A 19,885-nucleotide genomic window follows, 5' to 3' on the forward strand; every position below is an offset into this window, starting at 1 on the left:
AGCCTAAGGCAGCAGACGATTATAATAGTGGGGAAATTGATGATCTAACTTGGAATGAAGTGGAAGAAGCCATAAAGAGGATGAAAGGGGGCAAGGCACCAGGCTGGGACGAAGTAACAGTGGATATGATACGAGCAGCAGGAGTAGTAGGAACCCAGTGGCTATACAGAGTGCTGAGGGTGGTGTGGAAGGAGAACAGAATTCCTGAGGATTGGAAGAAAGGAATTATAGTCCCGATCTTCAAGAAAGGGGATAAAAGGAGATGTGAGAACTACAGAGGAATCACCCTGCTATGCCACTGTGGAAAAATCTATGAAAAGATCCTGGAGAAGAGAATAAGAAGCAGTATTGAAAGTAGACTGCAAGAGGAGCAGTACGGTTTCAGACCGGGAAGATCAACAACGGACCTCATATTTGCGGTAAGGCAACTGCAGGAAAGGCACTATGAGTACGGGAAGGACTTAATCATGGCCTTTTTAGATATTGAGAAGGCGTATGACAGTATCTGTAGGGACAAGCTCTGGGATGTGCTTAACGCAAAAGGGATAGATGAAAAGATAACACGAAAAGTCAGAAAAATGTATGAGGGAAGTGAGAGTTGTGTGAAAGTGGGGAGGGAACGTACTGCATGGTTCAAGCTGGAAAATAGGCTGCGACAGGGAAGTGCACTTTCGCCTTTATTGTTTATTATTGTTAGGGATGAAATCCTACAGCAAGTATCAGATGCAATTGGAGATCATAAAATGAAAGCAGTGCTTTTTGCCGATGACCTGATGTTATGGGGAAATTGCGAGAAGGAGGTGCTAGAGCAGTTAGATGTATGGGAGGCAACGGCAGCACAATATGGAATGCATTTCTCTGCAAAGAAAAGTGAAATAATTGTCACAACAAGGAAGAAGAATAGGCCAAATGTGGATATAACTTGTGGAGGGGAAAAACTACAAGTGGTAGAGAACTTCAAGTACCTGGGAAGCATGATTGAAAGTAAGGGGGGAAACGCAATGGAAATAAATGAAAGGTGCAGAAAAGCAGGGCAGTTCTACAAATGCATTAGGGGGCTTATTTGGAGCAAGGAGGTGCCACAGAAATCCAAGGGAATTATATACCGAACCTACTTTGTCCCCATATTGACATACGGAAGTGAGACATGGGTAATGCACAAAAGCGACAAAAGTAGAATACAGGCTAGTGAAATGAAGTTCCAGAGGAGCAGGTTGAGTGTAACAAGACGAGACAGATTGCGAAATGTGTATGTGAGGGAAAGACTAAAGGAGGAACCAGTACAGGACAGGATAGAAAAATCAAGACTGCAGTGGTATGGACACATGAAGAGAATGGATGAGGGAAGAATTACAAAGAGGATGTTTGATCTGCAACTGGAGGGGAAGAGGCCCAGAGGAAGACCAAGAGATAGATGGGTGAAGGGAGTGAAGGAATGTGTGACGAGAAGAGGAGAGAACTGGACGAAGGTGGAAGAGGGGGAATGGTGGAAAGACAGAACACGATGGAGAGGCTTGTGTTCCCGACAGACCCAGCCAGTGGCTGGAAACTGTCCAAGATGATGATGATGATGGTAATTTTTGATAAATTTCTTCTATTTGGTAAGTAGTATTGCAACTCTGGTTGCATCAGTTCATTCCAGAAGATATTTTCTTTTGTTTATTTATTTTCATGTTCCATAGATGCTTGATGTGAGTTTATTGCAAGGATGTAGAATTATTGCAGTAATAACCATGTCTAAATGGTCATGTGGCTTACGAAGTAAATCATAAATAAACAGACACATGAGGTTCAAATGTTTAAACAACAAACAGATTGCAGTAGTAATAATGATTATGCAAACAAATTATAAGTATTACATGCCATTACACATAAAAAGCATTCTGCCACCAGTTGATATGCCAGTGCTATAAAGTCAGTTTTTATAGCAATTAAAATTAAACACATTGTACTAATTGTTACACACTGCCAAAAAATCCTGTGTAAAGAATAGAAAGAGCTATTCAAAAGATAAAATTTCAGCCATTTTTTGAAATCGGTCATATCCCCAGTGACTGATTTAATATGAAATGGAAGTTTGAGACAAACTGGAATGCACCTTCATATGTGCTGGGTGGTTTTTAGCAGCAAAAGAATGTGTGATATTAATTATCAAATGAAATAGTTTGCTACTACACAACAACCAGTGGCTCATTTACAAACACAGGGATCTGATTGTATGCCACAAAATTGTGCTCATAAGAAATTGTTCAAGAGTCGGTTGGCATAAGGCACAGTTAATGAAAATAGAACACAAATAAATGTATAACATTAAATAAATCAAATGGGAATGGTCCATTATGACAAGGGTGTAATCTGACAACAAATTTATTGTTGTGACTCGCCGATCTTTCAAAGTGCCACCACACAGTTATGCGCGTCCTCTACATGCGGTGCTGTCTGCCAGCCATGCAGCAGCAGCGCCACCTAAGCGGCCAGCCAGCCAGCGGCCGCTAGATTTGGACTCAGTTATGATTTGACTGTTAAAGTGGACACACATCTTATTCTGTTTACTTGATCTGTGACTTTCATGTATTGCGTCTTCCTTGAAATATATTTGTTCAACTTGAAGTTATTACAATTGGCGACAAGGTAGTGATTTTTCTTTTCCATCGTTGACCCACAAGTTTCCATGGCTACTTTAGAGCAACTATTGCAAGGTCTCATAGAACAGCAAATGCTTCTCACAAATGCGATTCGTGATTTCTTCGCGGCATCAAATGCGGGGTGTCTCTCGTCGTTGTCTCTACCTACTTTTCCTCCTTACGACAAGACAGCGGAAGACTGGTCTGATTACGAAAAACGTCTTCGACAGCACTTCTTGGCATTTCATGTCGCGGATGAACAAATATGTCTCTGTTCCTTTCATGGATTTCACCTCAAATGTATCGGTTGTTGTTGCAATTGGCTCCTTTGGAAGATCCTGCACCTTTGTCCTTTGCTGAAATGTGCTCACTTCTGTCAGTCTATTTTCAAAAGCAAATGCATGTGGTAGCCTCTCGTGTTGCTTTTTATCGTTATCAAAAACAACCGAATCAATCCTATCGCACTTGGGCTGCTGAACTTCACGGCCTCAATAGAAAGTGTCAATTTGTTACTGAAGTTCACAAAGAATCCTACGCCAATTCCATGGTACGGGATGCTATTATCCGATTGGTGCCCAACAAAGAAGTTAGGCAACATGCCCTTCAGTTGGAAAATCTGACTCTAGATGAAGTCCTATCAATCACTCAATCTTTTGAAATATTCGTGCCGCTGGAGCGCAAATAGAGCCATGGGGCAACATCGGGGAAATACAACCTTTGTGCGATGTTGACGAAGCGTGTGGCGTGTCCCCGCTGGCTGATGTGGCCGCAGTACGCTCCCAAGCGCAGCCTTGGCCTAACCGTAAACAAACCTCTAAGGAACTGCAGCAAAACCCATGGCAACTTCCTTCATGTCCACGGTGTTTTACGAAACATTCACGAGAAGATTGTCCACAACGTTGGGCCTTGTGTCACAAATGCAAAAAAAAAAAAAGGGTCATGTGTCCACTGTTTGCAAATCCAACCACATACATGATGTTCATGAACATGACGCTGATTCTGATTCTGTGTTGTCTGTCAATTGTAACTCTTCCCTTTCAGGGACGTTATTCCTCACTGTCCAAATACTTGGTCGAGATGTTCGCATGCAGGTGGATACTGGTTCAGCTGCCACTGTCATCAATTCTCAGATGTAACTTCAGTTGGGTTCTCCAATCCTGTCACCTGTCACTAGGCAATTACGGACTTACAATAAACAGAAAATTTCTCTCTTGGGACAATTTGATGCTGAGGTATCTTACAAATCTGTCGTTCACACTGTTCCCATATTTGTGGTCGACCATAGTAATGCGTAGAAACTTTTTGGTTTCAATGCCTTTCGTGTTTTGGGGTTCTCCATAGATGACTCTGTCAATATTGTCTCTGATGCTATTCTTTATGCTCAACTGGATTCCTTGTCGACGACATTTTCATCCCTTTTTTCTACTGGGTTAGGCTGTGAAAACAACTTTGAAGCTCGTATCATGCTCAAACCCACTGCTCGGCCTAAGTTTTTTCCGGCTCAGCCCATTCCTGTGGCCCTTCATGATCAGGTCAAACAGAAGCTGGATCGTCTCACTGCTTTAGGGGTCTTGCTTCCTGTCACTTCCAGTGAGTGGTCCTCTCCTGTCATCGTTGCTAAGCCAAATGGTGATATTCGTCTCTGTGGTGATTTCAAAGCCACTGTAAATGCTCAATGCCTTATCGACACTTACCCTATGCCTCTACCTGAAGAATTGTCCACTAAACTTGCTGGAGGCCAGTATTTTTCTAAACTTGACCTGTCAGAAGCTTATCATCAAATTCCTCTCAACGCTGCTTCCCGGCAGTTTCTGGTCCTTAACATGCCTTTCGGCCTCTATCAATACCAACGATTGCCTTTCGGGGTTGCCAGCGCCCCTGCTCTTTTCAGTGATTCTTGGAACAATTATTGCTCACTGTCCCTGGGTGCATAAATTACCAGGACGACATTGTTGTCACTGGTTCCACCACTGACGAACATCTTCAAAATCTCCGCACACTTTTTCATGTCTTAGAGACTGCCAGTCTTAAGTGTAATCTTCAGAAATAAAAATTTTTTCAGGCATCTATCATGTACTTGGGGTTTCAACACTCTCGGGATGGTATTCGTCCGCTTCAGCAAACTGTCGCTGTGATCTATGCCCTTCCTCACCCTACATCCGTTAAGAAACTGCAGGCCTTCTTGGGGAAAATAGCATACTATCACAAGTTTTTACCATCTGCTGCTTTGATGGCTCAGCCATTGCATCACCTGTTGCATAAAAACGTGGCTTTTCACTGGTCCGCGTCATGCGATGCGGCTTTCCAGAAATTGAAGACTATGCTGAAACAGGCCCCGTGCCTGGCTACTTATCGACCTGGCCAACATCTTGTTCTTGCCATGGTCGCCTCTCAATACGATGTCGGTGCAGTCCTTGCGCACTGTTTTTCTGACGGTTCTGAACAACCCATTGCTTATGCCTCCAAAACGCTCAACGGATGCCCAACAAAAGTATTCTCAAAATGAAAAAGAAGCTTTGGCCATTATTTATGCTCTTCATAAGTTTAGTGTTTTTCTCTATGGATTCAAATTTCATCTTTTTATGTATCACAAACCACTTGTTTCCTTGTTTCATCCATCAACGTCACTTCCCGACAAGGCTGCACACCGCCTCCAGCGTTGGGCTCTTTACTTGTCTCGTTTCAATTATGAGATTCATTTCCAGCTGACAGCTCAACATGCGAATGCTGATGCACTGTCTCGCCTTCCCATGGGTCCTGATCTGGCATTCGATAGGGACGAACTTTTGTGTTTCCACCTGGATGTTGCCGAGCAGTGGGTTATGGACAGGTTCCCCATCACCGGGGACTGGCTGGTGGCTGCTACGGGTTCTGACCCTACCCTCTCCCGGGTTTTACGATGTATTCAAAAGGGTTGGCCAGATCGTCCGTCCACTAAGACTTCTGATCTGTTGCAGAACTACTACGCTTTGCGTTACCGCCTCATGGCTAGGTATGGTGTTATCCTCCTTTTCACCAAAAATGCTTCGCTGCGTGTTGTGGTACCTGCGTCTTTGCGTGCTTTGGTCTTGTGCCTAATTCACCTAGGGCACTCATCACCTTCATGCAAAGTGTTGGGTTCACACCCAGTTTGTATCTTTATAGCTGCTGGACTGCATGTGCCTCTGCCTAATCTGCCACAGATGCGCCATTCACACACCTCCAGGAGGTGTTCTGTAGATGGTGGTGTGTGGGGAATGGCAGGCAGTGGTGGTAGGGGTAACTCCCAGCTTGTTGGAGGGTCATGGGGTCGTGTCCTGTTGTTGTGCATCTATTCCATCTGCTGCCTTTTCCACTTTCACATCAGAGCACTTTTGTTAGTGTTACATCCCACCTGAACCTCAGTTGGAAACCGCTATTGCCATTGACAAGGTCATCATGGATCCATAATTCCACTGCCTTTTTGATGATCGATTCCCAGAACCTGTTCATCTGGCACAACACCTCTGTTCAAAATCAAACATATCGGTATCATGGATCCATAATTCCACTGCCTTCTTGATGATCGATTCCCAGAACCTGTTCATCTGGCACAACACCTCTGTCTGTTCAAAATCAAACATACCGGTATGACCTCCACGGAGGCTGTGCTCTGCCACTACAGATTTGTCTTCTGACAGATGAATGCTTCTGACATGTTCTGAGCAGCACTGTGAAATACACCACTGAATCTGCGCAAATGGAAACATCTGCAGTGGTACAGCCTCAATGAAGAACATAATGTTGATTTTGAATGGATAGAAGTGTTGTGCCAGATGAACATGTTCTGGTACTCGATCATCAAAAAGGCTGTAGAGATACAGGCCCACGATGACTGTAATAAGGGGGTAGCAATTTCCAACTGAGCTCCACATGGGATGTGGTGCCACCAAGAATCCATAAAGAGTGCTCTGGTTGGAAAGTGGCGAAGGCATCAGATTGAACAGACAGGCAGCACCATCATGCAACACCAGGATCCTCCAATATGCCAGTTGTCTCCCCACCACCATCCCCCATCTCTTGCATGCCCCACCACCATCCACAACACCACTTCCAGAGGTGTGCAACTGGCCCAACTGTTGCAGACGAGGCAGAGGAGCCTGGATATGAACCCGACACTTTGCCTGAAGGTGACAAGTAGGAAACTTATTGAAAGATTGCCACAGAATGATGCCTTGACTAGGCTGATAACCTGGGAAGACATTAAAATTCACTGAGAAAACTTGCATTCTAATGCATGAAATATATTTCAAGATGATAAAGTAATTGAGTCAATTATCTAGTAGCTCTGCAAGGTATCCATGAGAGTTTCCGCAGATTTTGGAAAGTAAGAGAAAGGTAGGCCTGCCTGCTCATAGAATTGAAGCTGTGAAGATAGGTCTTGAGTCATGCCAGTATCACTTAGTCAGTATGAGCATTTTCCATGAAAGACAAGATTCCAGATTTTAATCTCAGTCCAACATACAGTTTTAGTTTGCCAGGAAGTTTCAAAATAGTGTTTGCTCTGCTGCTGAGAAAAAAAGTCATTCTTAAATTCTCTTTTTCTTTTCTTTATTTATGGATTCTCAGAAAGACACAGGATAGTGCATGGCAGAGGGTACTTTGTACCAGTATCAGCCATTCTCTGCCTTATTTATTTCATATAAGGAGGGAGAAAAAATTACACCGTGATTCCATATATTTTCTTATTTCTCTTTTCATTCCCACAGCTACTATGCATGAAATGTCAATAGAGACAGCAGAAGTGTAGCACAGTATATCTCAAATACTCGTTCTCTCGAGTTACTAAGCAGAGTTCTGTGAGAACAAAATTACCCTTCTGCCAAAAATTCCAATTTTAGTTTCTGGAGATTCTATGTGACAGTTTCATAGAGAGTTAAACTGGTCTATTACAGTCCAAGCAGTGTGCATATGAAATTCTTCAGTGTTACATTAGATAAACTTGATGCAGACCTAAGACACTGGTCAGTGCTCTAGAATCAGTCAGTTTAGATTGTTGTGTGCAGTTTCCTTTTCATGTGCATTGTACTTTTTCAGAATCACTCTTAAGTAATGTAGGTCTCCCATTAGCTTTCCTAATACTGTTTTCTTGTGTCTGTCCCATACCATATCAATTCATAGCATTGTTCTCAGCTATTTAAATGAAGTCACACGCTCCTCTATACTGACATCATTTTGATTAAACAGTTCTATACTCAAGTTTTGATCTGTCTTTATCAGATAACTTTCTGCCATGTACAACTTTGCCAATGCTAATGTCAGAGTTAGTGAATAAGGATACCGTAAATATCATAACTTCTGCCCCAAGCCAATACACTGCTCTCAAAACTTCAACAAACACTTCATATGAAGCTGAAAGAGGGTCTACACATGACTTACAGGGTCACCTGCAGCTGCTCTACAATTTCTTACCTCTGAGCATGGTGTACATGTCATCTTGCCTAAGATTGGCCAACGATAATGAGCGTTCATGCAATCTTGTACACAATCGTGGTGTTGGTGTCCGCCTGTAAAAATACAATTGATACAACACCTAAACTGAAAATCCCTTGTCCATAAGCAGCATTGTGCATCAACAATATTCACACTTGGCAAAAGTGTAATGAGAAATCATTGTAGGTCATATGACTGTTACAGTCAGTACAAGTGAATGAGAAAACTTGTAATATATTACACATTCCAAAGGTGCAGAACTGTCATAAGTGTTCATAATATCAGACACCATCAGTAACATTAATAGTAGAGGATAAAGATAAAAAATAGTAATATTCTGATATGTCCAGAATGCTGGAAATACATAGGTCAATGTCATCAACACAGTGTAGGAAATAACATGGTGAAGTAACTGAACGCAATATCAGTGGGTTGTTGCTGCACAAAGAAACACAACAAATTCCAATGAAATCACAGGGAAATCATATGCTGAAACTATGTCATCCAATTAAATATTAACTGATTATAGACGGCTCAATGAATGAACATGAAACTTAAACAGGTCAGTCATAGGGTCTTTGGGAAATACAGTAACCATCTTGTAAAAAATTTTATCATATATTTCAGACTCATATCCCACAAATAATATCCTTACTAGTTTTGATTTATAATTAAGTCAGCACCAGGTGATCCAAGTATGTTACACAGCTGTCCCATAACTGACAACCCCATAACTTATTAATGCTAAGAATTTTTTTAAATATGCAATTTCCAATGCGCTTTTGTTGTTTAATATTCTGAAAATTTCACCAGAATAACTCCAAGGAGCTGTCAGGGGCTGTATATTCAAGATGTAACTTGAACTGAAATTGGCACTTGGCACCTAGCTGGCCCATCAAAGAGGAAGGAGGAGGATTTAAATAATGAAACTAATTAAACCATAACATTTTTATACAGTATTTAGGATTTGCAAACATTTCACAATTAATGTTTCAGAGGCCAACCTAAATGTAATTAGCACTGAATTATTGTTCTTTAGGGAACTGGACCCCATGCCCTATATTAAATGAAATCTTTTTTTTGCCATGGTTAATATCATAAGATAATGACATACATTAATGGGCATGGATATATTACACCTGTCAAGGCATTACATTGCTTGGTGTGACTGTAATCCATTTTCTGCTGAAAGAGACATAAAAGTTGGCAGTTTCATTCTTACAGGAGTGTAAACACATTAAATTGTCAGGTACAGCATAAAATTCATTAACAGACTATAGTAATTGTCTCATATGAACAAGGTGACAGTCATAAGAACCATGTACATAGCAGATTTACATAGGTCTAAAACAGACTTGGCAGAATCAGGCAGTGCTTGGGGATTTCTAGCTGGTTAAAACAGTGTAACTCACTCAGTCTGTTTGTTTATTCAGTTTTTCAGTTTTCCATCAATGGAAGAAATAGCAATGCTTTAATGTTGTCATCCTCTACTTTGGGTGCTTGTATAGACCTTTCTTTCCAAAAGAACATTCAATCCAGTATTTCAAATATCCACTTGCCTTAACTAATGGCCTAATTTAGCAGTAGTAAACTGGTGTTTGACACTGACTGTGTTCTGTGATTATGATTTTGTAATGTGGTGCTAAATACAGTAGACAGCAAGGTTCTTACAAAATTAACTAGAAATGAACAATGTAGGAAAAGATAGATTACCACTTACCATAAAGATAACACAGGCACAATTAAAAGGCACTTAAACTAAAGCTTTTGGCCACAGGATTCTTCAGAACAAGAAAGAGAAACACACCACGCATTCAAACAAACAAGTACACCTCACACACATGACTGCCAACTCAGACCAGGATGCAACTTTCACGTGAAATATAAGCAGCAATCTGGAGGGGTTGGGAAATGGGAAGGGATAGTAGTGAACAGGTGACAGGTGGGGAGAGAGAGGAGCACTGTCTGGCAGAGCCATCTGGATCCTCCCCTTTATCAGCAGCTTTTCTGAACTGTGCAGATGGGAGTTAGTCTTACAACAGATCTCTGCTTCCATAATTATCCCGGCCTCAACCTACAGTAGCACACTGTCCCCATACCCTCCACTCCACAGTTTTCAACCTCTTTTTGTCCTATCACCTTCTCCCCATTCTCATCTCCCACCCTCTTTTTTTGCCATCCTCTGCCAACGTACGCACCCATCTTTCTCTGTTCCTCTCCTTTTTTGCTTTTTGCAGGGTGCGATTTGTGCTTTTACCAGTGGGGGGGAGGGGGGGGGGGAGGAATGTCTTAGGGGGTTAGTAGAATTATATATGTTACTAGCTTGGACCGTGGCGTTACGCATGGTTAAACAGCTATTTATAAATAGATGTTAATGCCGAAACTCACTATTGACGTGTATGCACTATCAGAAAAGCCATCCCTTGTTATATCTTTAAAAGTACATTATAGGTAAAGCTTATTTACAAAATCATCTACATATGGGTACAGTTATACGAGGGGAATTCAAAAAGTAGAGGCACATTTGTGAAAAGTTGTACCTATTCTGACGATAGAAAACTGAAACGTATTAATAGTAAGACTTATTAAAAACTTTCAGTGTTCGGCTCCACAAATTTAAATTATATGTAAAGTTTTACTCCAGTGCGTGGGAAATAAACATCCCAGGTTGGGATGCTTAAACTAAAACCAGAGGAGGGGATGGTCTGATGCAGAGTGGGGGAGGGGGGGGGGGAATCCCCCCATCCCCCCCTGCAAATCGCACACTGCCTTTTTTGCTCCGTTTTTCTCTCCTGACACAGTGCCAGTGGGCAGTGTAGTCCCTGCACCTGCACCTGCACTCTGCCAGGCAGTGCTCCTCTCTCCTCCCACCCATACACTGCCATCGCCCAACCCCCACCCCCAACCCACTCACCCACCCAACTGCCCACTCAGTTTGCTACTTCCATTCCACGTGAAAGTTGCATTCTGGTCTGAGCTGCCACAGTTTGGTTCACAGACGTGTGAGTGAATGTGCTTGCTTGTTTGAATGAATGGTGAATGTTTCTCTTTCAGTTCTGGCCAAAAGCCTATGTGTAAGTGTCTGCAACTTAATGTGTCATCTTTACAGTAAATAGCACTCTATCTTTTTCTAAATTGTTGATATTCCAACCTGGAGTTTCCATTGTTTGATTTAACTAGAAATGAACATGGGTAAAATAATAAAAATGTGTACACTGAAAACATGAAAATTTATTTAGAATGCTGTTTGCTGTCTCACTGAGTCACATTCCTCTGTCACAGATGCAAACTTAAAACAGACATTCTAAAAACATCAAACATTCTTTGCTAAAAAATACACTGTTACATAAGATTAGGATAATTAGTGAAAGGTAAAACTATAAGTTAAGACACAATAGATGATTGATCCCTTATGAAATAATTGGACAAGCCAGGTAATTCAGAAACATGCTGAAATTTCCATTTTAACAGTTTAGGAAAGGGTTACGATGTTACACAAAACTAAAATGTGAAGATATCTGATGCATGTATGGTTTAAGTTTCAATACTTCCTGTGAAATGTGTTTTGTTCAGCACAAAATATTGACAGTCCTGAGTCTCTATATGTTTCAGACCCTTATGTACACTAAGATCAGTTGGGATGACAGAGCTTTTGCCCCTCTTATTCTCACGAGTGTGTGTATTGCAACTAAAGACAACATAACTGAACTTAGCATATGTACCTTATGTTTAATTGAAATTTGATTTCTTCTGTTTCAATATGTAACTGTGCAATTTTGTGCATTTAAAGAGGCACAACATATTATCTCTGGGTAACTGTGGGCAAAGCCTTGCATAGCTTGATAGCTGCATAAAGGCTATGAGAATAAGGAGCCCCGCACATCAGTCTTTACTAAAGACATTATATTATTAACAGAAGCAGCAATAACAGTCAGCTATATGTCGTGGGACATCACTCTGTTCATAATGTCTAACAGGGTTAACAAGGAAATTGATAAGTGAGGAAGGGCCTTTTAAAGAAGGGGAGTAATTTGCCAAATCCTTACTCTGTAAGAAGACATTTTGCTTCCATGTGGTGTCATAAGCCTTCTCTGGAATATTAATTGAAACTAAAATTTACTGTAACTAGGTGGATTTATGTTATTTAACAGAGCAAGTACGTGTTGTCTGTACAACTTCTGAGTAATCTGTGGCACTGTCTGATAGCAGAAGACAAAAAGATTAGTACAAAACTAATAGATATTCAAAAGGCTTTTGATTGCATATGTGAACAGTAACGTAAATGTAATACCTTTGACAACTGAAAGGTGGGCAGCTATGTCTTGAACCACCTCAACATCATCTAAGGGCTGTGCCGTGTCACTGCAATGATTCTCGCCTATTTCGTGCTGTCCTCATTTCCTGATGATTTTGGAACTTTGTTATTTCCTTTCCAATTTATCAACTATTTTTTTTCTTTGCCTTCCCTTGGTCTTCTTTATTTATGTTAAACTCATACTCTGTCTCAATACATCCCACAACAAGAACACACCGTTTAGTTGTTACAGTTCTTTTTCCAACTTATTTCCTGCAGGTTCTGTTATTAATGTGTCTAAATAATCAAATTTTTCATCTTCTTCAATTTATTTCTTTCCATTTGGACATCAGGTGACCACCCCATTTTCATTTGCTTTGGTTTCTGGCTATTACTTTTTAGTCGAAACTTTTTCATAACTGCTGAAAATTTGTGAAGTATATGTTGCATATGTTATTATGTATCAGATACTCAGGCAATATCAGCTGCAAATCTTACAAAGTCAATTGAAAGACCATTCTCTTCAACTTCTGATGTTTTTCCTTTTAAGATACTCAGAGATCTTTTCATGGAGGAGTTAAACAAATATGGGGATAACGAGCATCCTTGTCTTAAATCCTTCTCTAATTCTGGCTTTCCATTCTTCTCCATTAATATCTATTCTTACACTTTGGTTTTTATATATGCTTAGTATTGTTCTCGAACATTGGAAAATCCAAGATGGAATGTAACAATACTATAAAAAGGAAAGTTGTTGCTATAAGTGAATGGCAACTTTTCTTTTCATAATATTAATTATATTGTTCTATATTATCAGTCTAAATGTGTATCTTCAAGATATCAAAGGGTTCTTCCAGCTACGTATCCCTATTTACTTTTAATGTTCTCTCTAAGAAACATCTACGCTATGATGGCTTCTCTGGTCCTAATTTCTGGCCTGGACAGTGCAGAAGACATGGGCTATCAACCTGGACTGTGACTGAATATTTACTGGCATGATCAGAATGACCTGAATGACAGTAAAATTTTAGTGTGGAAGGATATGGGATATCATTAAGTTATTTCCTAAGTATAGTAACCACGAGGGTACAGAGAATAATTTTTACATAAGAGATAATAGAAATCTGAAGTCGAGATCTACAAGGATATGAGAGAGGAGGCCCAGGTCAAGATCCAGCAAAAACCACACAGTACAAAGAAAGGGATGAAAATGGGACCATGAAATATCTGTCGGGACACTAGACACTACTAACAACACAGAATTTAGAACATAAAAAAAAAAAAAAATATCAACCTGTGTGAAACTAGATGTAAAGACAAGGTAATTTCAACAGTGACTTAATGACAATACTGTACAGTGGCACAGCAGTAATGTGGGGGGAGGGGTCTAATGTTAGGAACACACGTCATGTAGACTATAAAAATAACAAGTGACAAGGATAATGTACCCATAATGGGAGATTTCAGAGTCATATTAGGGAGTAATATTGGAAGAGGGGAAGCTGGGAGATTTGGCTTAGCAATAACTAATAACGGATGAGACCACTTACTTGAGTTTTGTGAAAAACATAACATAATGACAACAAAAACAACCTTCAAAATGAATAAAGGAGGAGATGCACATACAAAGATCCAGATGCAAACAGGATTCAAATTGAGTTTATATTAGTGAAGATAAGGTATATAAAGTAAATAAAGTCTAGCCATAGCTACCCAGTAATAGATGTAGACAGTGATTTGTCTTATCAAAAAGATGGAGTATTGAAAGAGTCAAAGAGACAGCAGTAAGAAGGGAGTATCAACAAGAACAAACTCTCTTAACAATATGAATATGAATATGAAGATGGTATCTGTTCTTTCAGACATGTCTGGAAGAACAGATACCATCAGTGACCATGCAGCTCTCTAGAATGAAATGATAATTAAATCAAGAACCCAAGCTGACGACAGGCATTAAAAAAGTAGTGTGTGGACATTAAGTTGGGAATGTGGGGCTCACAGCAAGCATGCTAGGGATACATCCCTGCAGTCGCACTATCCTCTGTGCCCTCGGTGACTCAGATGGATAGAGTGTCTGCCATGTAAGCAGAAGATCCTGGGTTCGAGTCCTGGTAGGGACACTCATTTTCAACTGTCCCCGTTGAGGTACATCAACGCCTGTCAGCAGCTTAGGGTCTTGATTTAATTACCATTTCCCTTAAAAATAGTAGATGAAATACCGATAAAAACTGAATATAGAAAATTATGGATGATTGACATAATTACAAAGTTGATTCAACAAAAAGAAACCCAAGTACATCAAGAAAGATAGAGAGTCATAAAGAACAACATATAAAAATGGATAAATGAAGTATGTGGAGATATAGGAACAGATGTAAAAATGGAAAGAGTGGTAAAGCATTCAGAAAGATTAAGGAATTACAACTCAAGACAAGGACAATATCATTGTGGTAAGAGACCACAAGGAAACATATTATGAATGCAGATGAAATAGTCAACAGAAGGAGGGAATATCTTTAAGAAATTTATGAAGGACAAATAGGCCCTCCAGTTGTGAAAATGGAGTTTGAATCAGCACTGAAAGAACTTAGACTAAACAAAACTCTACATCTTGAACCTGTTAAACTGAAGTTGCAGTAAGGCAACTTTTTGTCCATGAGTTGTTAGTATTTTATTTCTCTCTTCATTTTCTCAAAGTGAGGACTTTGCAGCATCTGGAGGAGATGTGTTGAGAGGGCTTCTGACAACACAAGGTAGGATTTGAATGATGTCCTGTTTTTTGAATAGATCTTTAAGGATGTTTGACTTCAGTGTTTCTGTTTCAGTGATGATGATGTTAGTGAACTTCACTGTATACTACTCAAGTTACCTTGGAAGCTGGCTTTCTGAATATCAGAGCAGATCGAAGATTGGTGATTATCTACCTCTATGTTGACTATCTGCCTTATGGCCTTGAGATCTCAAACTACTTCTTGTTCACAGGACATTCACAGCTCCATAGAGCTTGAGAAATTTACGCAAACTTGAAGTGAGCTGATACCAACCATTCTATGAGCCTTCTTGCTACATCATGTAGATGTTACCTAGTGCTTATATCATAGTATAACATAAGCATACTGCTGGGATTTAAAGCACTATTGTGGATAGGTATGCACTACAAATCCTCTCTTACTGCCCCCACATGCTTCACTTGTGGTATCAAAGGCATCTCAGTTGATCACACCCATTGTGCTGCTCACAGCTATGTGGGGGATGGCACTTTTGAACCTCTTGCCAGTATGCCAGGGTTAAGCTTGTTCTTCCTTTCTTCACTTTTCTTTGAGGGAGACATTCAGTAAGGACATGAAACTGATGTAGATGATACTACTAAACATAACTTTGTGTCAGTGTATCAGCATTCACAAATATTTGTTACAATCAAGAACTTCACTCTCTTTGTATACAACTTGGCACTGCTAAATAACTTACAGCATTCAAAGTTATGTATAACTCATTATTAAGTGTACATATTGTAATTAAACTTATTAATGTGTTACCTGTGTCTGATTGTGCTTACTGGCCACCTCCACTATTCACACAATCACTGTTAATGTACATGAAATTACAATATATTAAGTAATAACAGATAAAAAATGAAATGTTTATGAACACGAAAAAAGTCAATCCATAAGTTTAAGTAAACGCAATCAACAACAGAGCAAGAATCAGCTTAATTTTTCAAGGAGCTCCTCGACAGAATAGGAGTGACCCATGAGGAAACTCTTCAGTTTCAATTTGTAAGTGCATGGATTACTGATAAGATTTTGGAGTTCGAGTGGTACCTTATTGAAAATGGACGCAGCAGTATACTGCACACCTTTCTGCACAAGAGTTAAGGAAGTCTGATACAAATGCAGGTTTGATTTCTGTCAAGTATTAACTGAGTGAAAGCTGCTTATTCTTGGGAATAAGCTAATATTGTTAACAAGAAATGACAGTAAGGAAAATAGATATTGAGAGGCCAATGTCAAAATACCGAGACTAGTGAATATGGGTCAACAAGAGGTTCATGAACTTACACCACTTATTGCCCGAACTGCCCGTTTCTGAGCCAAAAATATCCTTTCAGAATGGTGTAACTACCAAAATATAATACCATATGACATAATCAAAAGAAAATAAGCAAAGTAGACTAATTTGCATGTCAGACGATCACACACTTCAGATAACGTTCAAATAGTAAAAATGGTAGCATTAAGTCTTCGTACAATAGGCTGAATGTGGACTTTCCATGACAGTTTACTATCTATCTGAACACCAAGAAATTTGAACTGTTCAGTTTCACTAATCATATGCCCATTCTGTGAAATTAAAATTTCAGGTTTTGTTGAATTGTGTGTTGGAAACTGTAAAAACTGAGTCTTACTGTGATTTAGTAGTTTATTTTCTACAAGCCATGAACTTAGGCCATGAACTGCACTATTTGAAACTGAGCCATTGTTGTACACAACATCCTTTACTACCAAGCTAGTGTCATCAGCAAACAGAAATATTTTAGAGTTACCCATAACACTAGAGGCATATTATTTATATAAATAAGGAACAGGAAGGAGTGGCCCCAGCACTGATCCCTCAGGCACCTCCCCCCCCCCCCCCTTCCACTTGACCATACCCATTCATACCCCACATCACAGCCATTCTCACCATTTTGAAGAATGACCTTTTGCTGCCTGTTGCTGAAGTAAGAGGTAAACCAATTGTGAGCTACTCCCCGTATTCTGTAATGGTCCAGCTTCTGGAGCAATATTTTGTGATCAACACAATCAACTTTAATTTCCACCAAGGTACATGGCCACTGACAAATATATGAAGAATGTTTTGACTGTCTTTTGTCAAGTTCACAGAATAAACATTCAGAAGCCCTGATTACTTATCGTCAGTCAGTACAGATTTTTTAGTTGGCCATTTGCAATGAGCTACTAGAATGAATAGTATTTTTCAATTAAATTTAGCATAGCAGGAATATGTTATTGACATATTGACATATTTCCAAAAAATTACATGCAGAATGACTGAACACTGCTACAGTGGATATGGATGGTTGATAGCTAATCTAGAAATGGATGACATGGCACTGTGTGACACACTGAAAGTGTAGGGTAGTCAAAAAATTAAAAATAATCAGTCTTGCTTCATTAACAAGTAAAGCAGAGGAAAGGCTTCCCTTTAACATCTGCTGCTGTTCTATTGTCAAATTATGAAGCACACCTTCTTACTATGTGGCTAATTGAACACATACGCCACATGCACCACAAATATGTGGATCCTCTTATTACAGTAAAAAGGCAGAGAAAAACATTATATACATGATGGTGCAGTGCTACTTCATCTTATTTCTTCGACTGGAAGGAAATATTATGGCGATAAAGCTGATTCACCAGCTGCAGCTCTCTCTCTCTCTCTCTTTTCCCCCCGGCATGTCCGTGGCAAGGTTCCTCGACTACTATGTCAGCTCCCTTATTTTCCTGTATTTTGATCCACCAATGTATCTACAATGATGATATTTTTTTTTCATTGCTTTTCTCACATGAGATAGGAATCAAGAACAAATGAATCTTTTTCTCTACTAGATTTATCTCTTGAAGATTCACAAGCTGTTTTGCATCACAAACTGATGATTTGCCTGGCAGATAAATCCTGAAGAAATGGTCAAGGTAAAGAAATGAAAAGCAAAGAGAGACCCAAGAAGGTAATTCCTGGTGAACAGTGAAGGAGCAGATAACTAAAGTACATATTACATAATGCCCATGCTAATATTAACATGAACTGTTTATTCTTAAAGTGATTACTATTTAAATATGTAGTGAATAAGATGAAACATTTTATAAAGATTCTTCATTGATTTAAAAGGAATACTCTGACCTGTGTTGCCAAAACCTAATTGGGCTGAACTGAATTGTATTGTAATTGACCTTCATGTCTACAAAAGTAGCATAAGCATAAGGCATTGGACAAGTCAATTTGCATATGTACAGGTAAAGGTGATTTCCATTCATACATATTTAAAATTACAAATAATCTTCAATGGAGTAGAAATATTGAGGTTTTGACCTCACTGTTTGCTTTTATGCTTTTTAGAAGTTAGTTATGACATCTAACTCACATATGGAAAGTACCTTTCTGACATAAGGATTTCTTGCTTTGGATCAAATGTACATTTTTATTTTCTCCGGTAATAGTGATCATGAGTACCAGAGTTTTTTGCAATCTGCTGTTCTTACAAAAAGGTACAGCCAAACTTTCAGGAAACATTCCTCACACACAAAAAAAGAAAAGATATTATGTGGACATGTGTCCAAAAATGCTTAATTTCCACATTAGAGCTCATTTTAGTTTTGTCAGTATGTACTGTACTTCCTCAATTCACCGCCAGTTGGCCCAACTGAAGGAAGGTAATGTTGACTTTGGTGGTTGTGTTGACATGTGACTCATTGCTCTACAGTACTAGCATCAAGCACATCAGTACATAGCATCAACAGGTTAGTGTTCATCACGAATGTGGTTTTGCAGTCAGTGCAATGTTTACAAATGCAGAGTTGGCAGATGCCCATTTGGCCATGGCGCGGTACATTTGTCTCGAGACAGATTTCGAGAATGAAGGTGTCCCAACAGAAAGATGTTCGAAGCAATTGATTGGCATCTTAGGGAGCACGGAACATTCCAGACTATGACTCGCGACTGGGGAAGACCTAGAATGATGAGGACACCTGCAATGGACGAGGCAATTCTTCGTGCAGTTGACGATAACCATAATGTCAGCGTCAGAGAAGTTGCTGCTGTACAAGGTAACACTGACCACGTCACTGTATGGAGAGTGCTACACGAGAACCAGTTGTTCCCGTACCATGTACAGCGTGTGCAGGCACTATCAGCAGCTGATTGGCCTCCACGGGTACACTTCTGCGAATGGTTCATCCAACAATGTGTCAATCCTCATTTCAGTGCAAATGTTCTCTTTATGGATGAGGCTTCATTCCAACGTGATCAAATTGTAAATTTTCACAATCAACATGTGTGGGCTGACGAGAATCCGCATGAAATTAAGCAATTATGTCATCAACACAGATTTTCTGTGAACGTTTGGGCAGGCATTGTTGGTGATGTCTTGATTGGGCCCCATGTTCTTCCACCTACGCTCAATGGAGCACATTATCATGATTTCATACGGGATACTCTACCTGTGCTGCTAGAACATGTGCCTTTACAAGTACAACACAACATGTGGTTCATGCATGATGGAGCTCCTGCACATTTCAGTCAAAGTGTTTGTACGCTTCTCAACAACAGATTCGGTGACCGATGGATTCGTAGAGGCGGACATATTCCATGGCCTCCACACTCTCCTGACCTCAACCCTTCTGACTTTCATTTATGGGGGCATTTGAAAGCTCTTGTCTACACAACCCCGGTACCAAATGTAGAGGCTCTTCGTGCTCGTATTGTGGACGGCTGTGATACAATATGCCATTCTCCAGGG

General features: G+C 39.9%; 1 protein-coding gene across 1 annotated transcript in view; it reads right to left on the reverse strand.

Annotated features, from left to right (window-relative positions):
- The window catches only part of LOC126239574 (trichohyalin-like), a 155,688-nt gene that overhangs the window by 109,112 nt on the left and 26,691 nt on the right, over positions 1 to 19,885 (reverse strand). Inside the window, exon 3 of the mRNA XM_049947871.1 lies at positions 8,055 to 8,149. Within this exon, the coding sequence (XP_049803828.1) occupies positions 8,055 to 8,149 (95 nt within the window). The remainder of the gene's footprint in view (positions 1 to 8,054; positions 8,150 to 19,885) is intronic.

The sequence above is a fragment of the Schistocerca nitens genome, chromosome 1 (genome assembly GCF_023898315.1).
Source record: "Schistocerca nitens isolate TAMUIC-IGC-003100 chromosome 1, iqSchNite1.1, whole genome shotgun sequence".
Lineage (NCBI taxonomy): Eukaryota > Metazoa > Arthropoda > Insecta > Orthoptera > Acrididae > Schistocerca > Schistocerca nitens.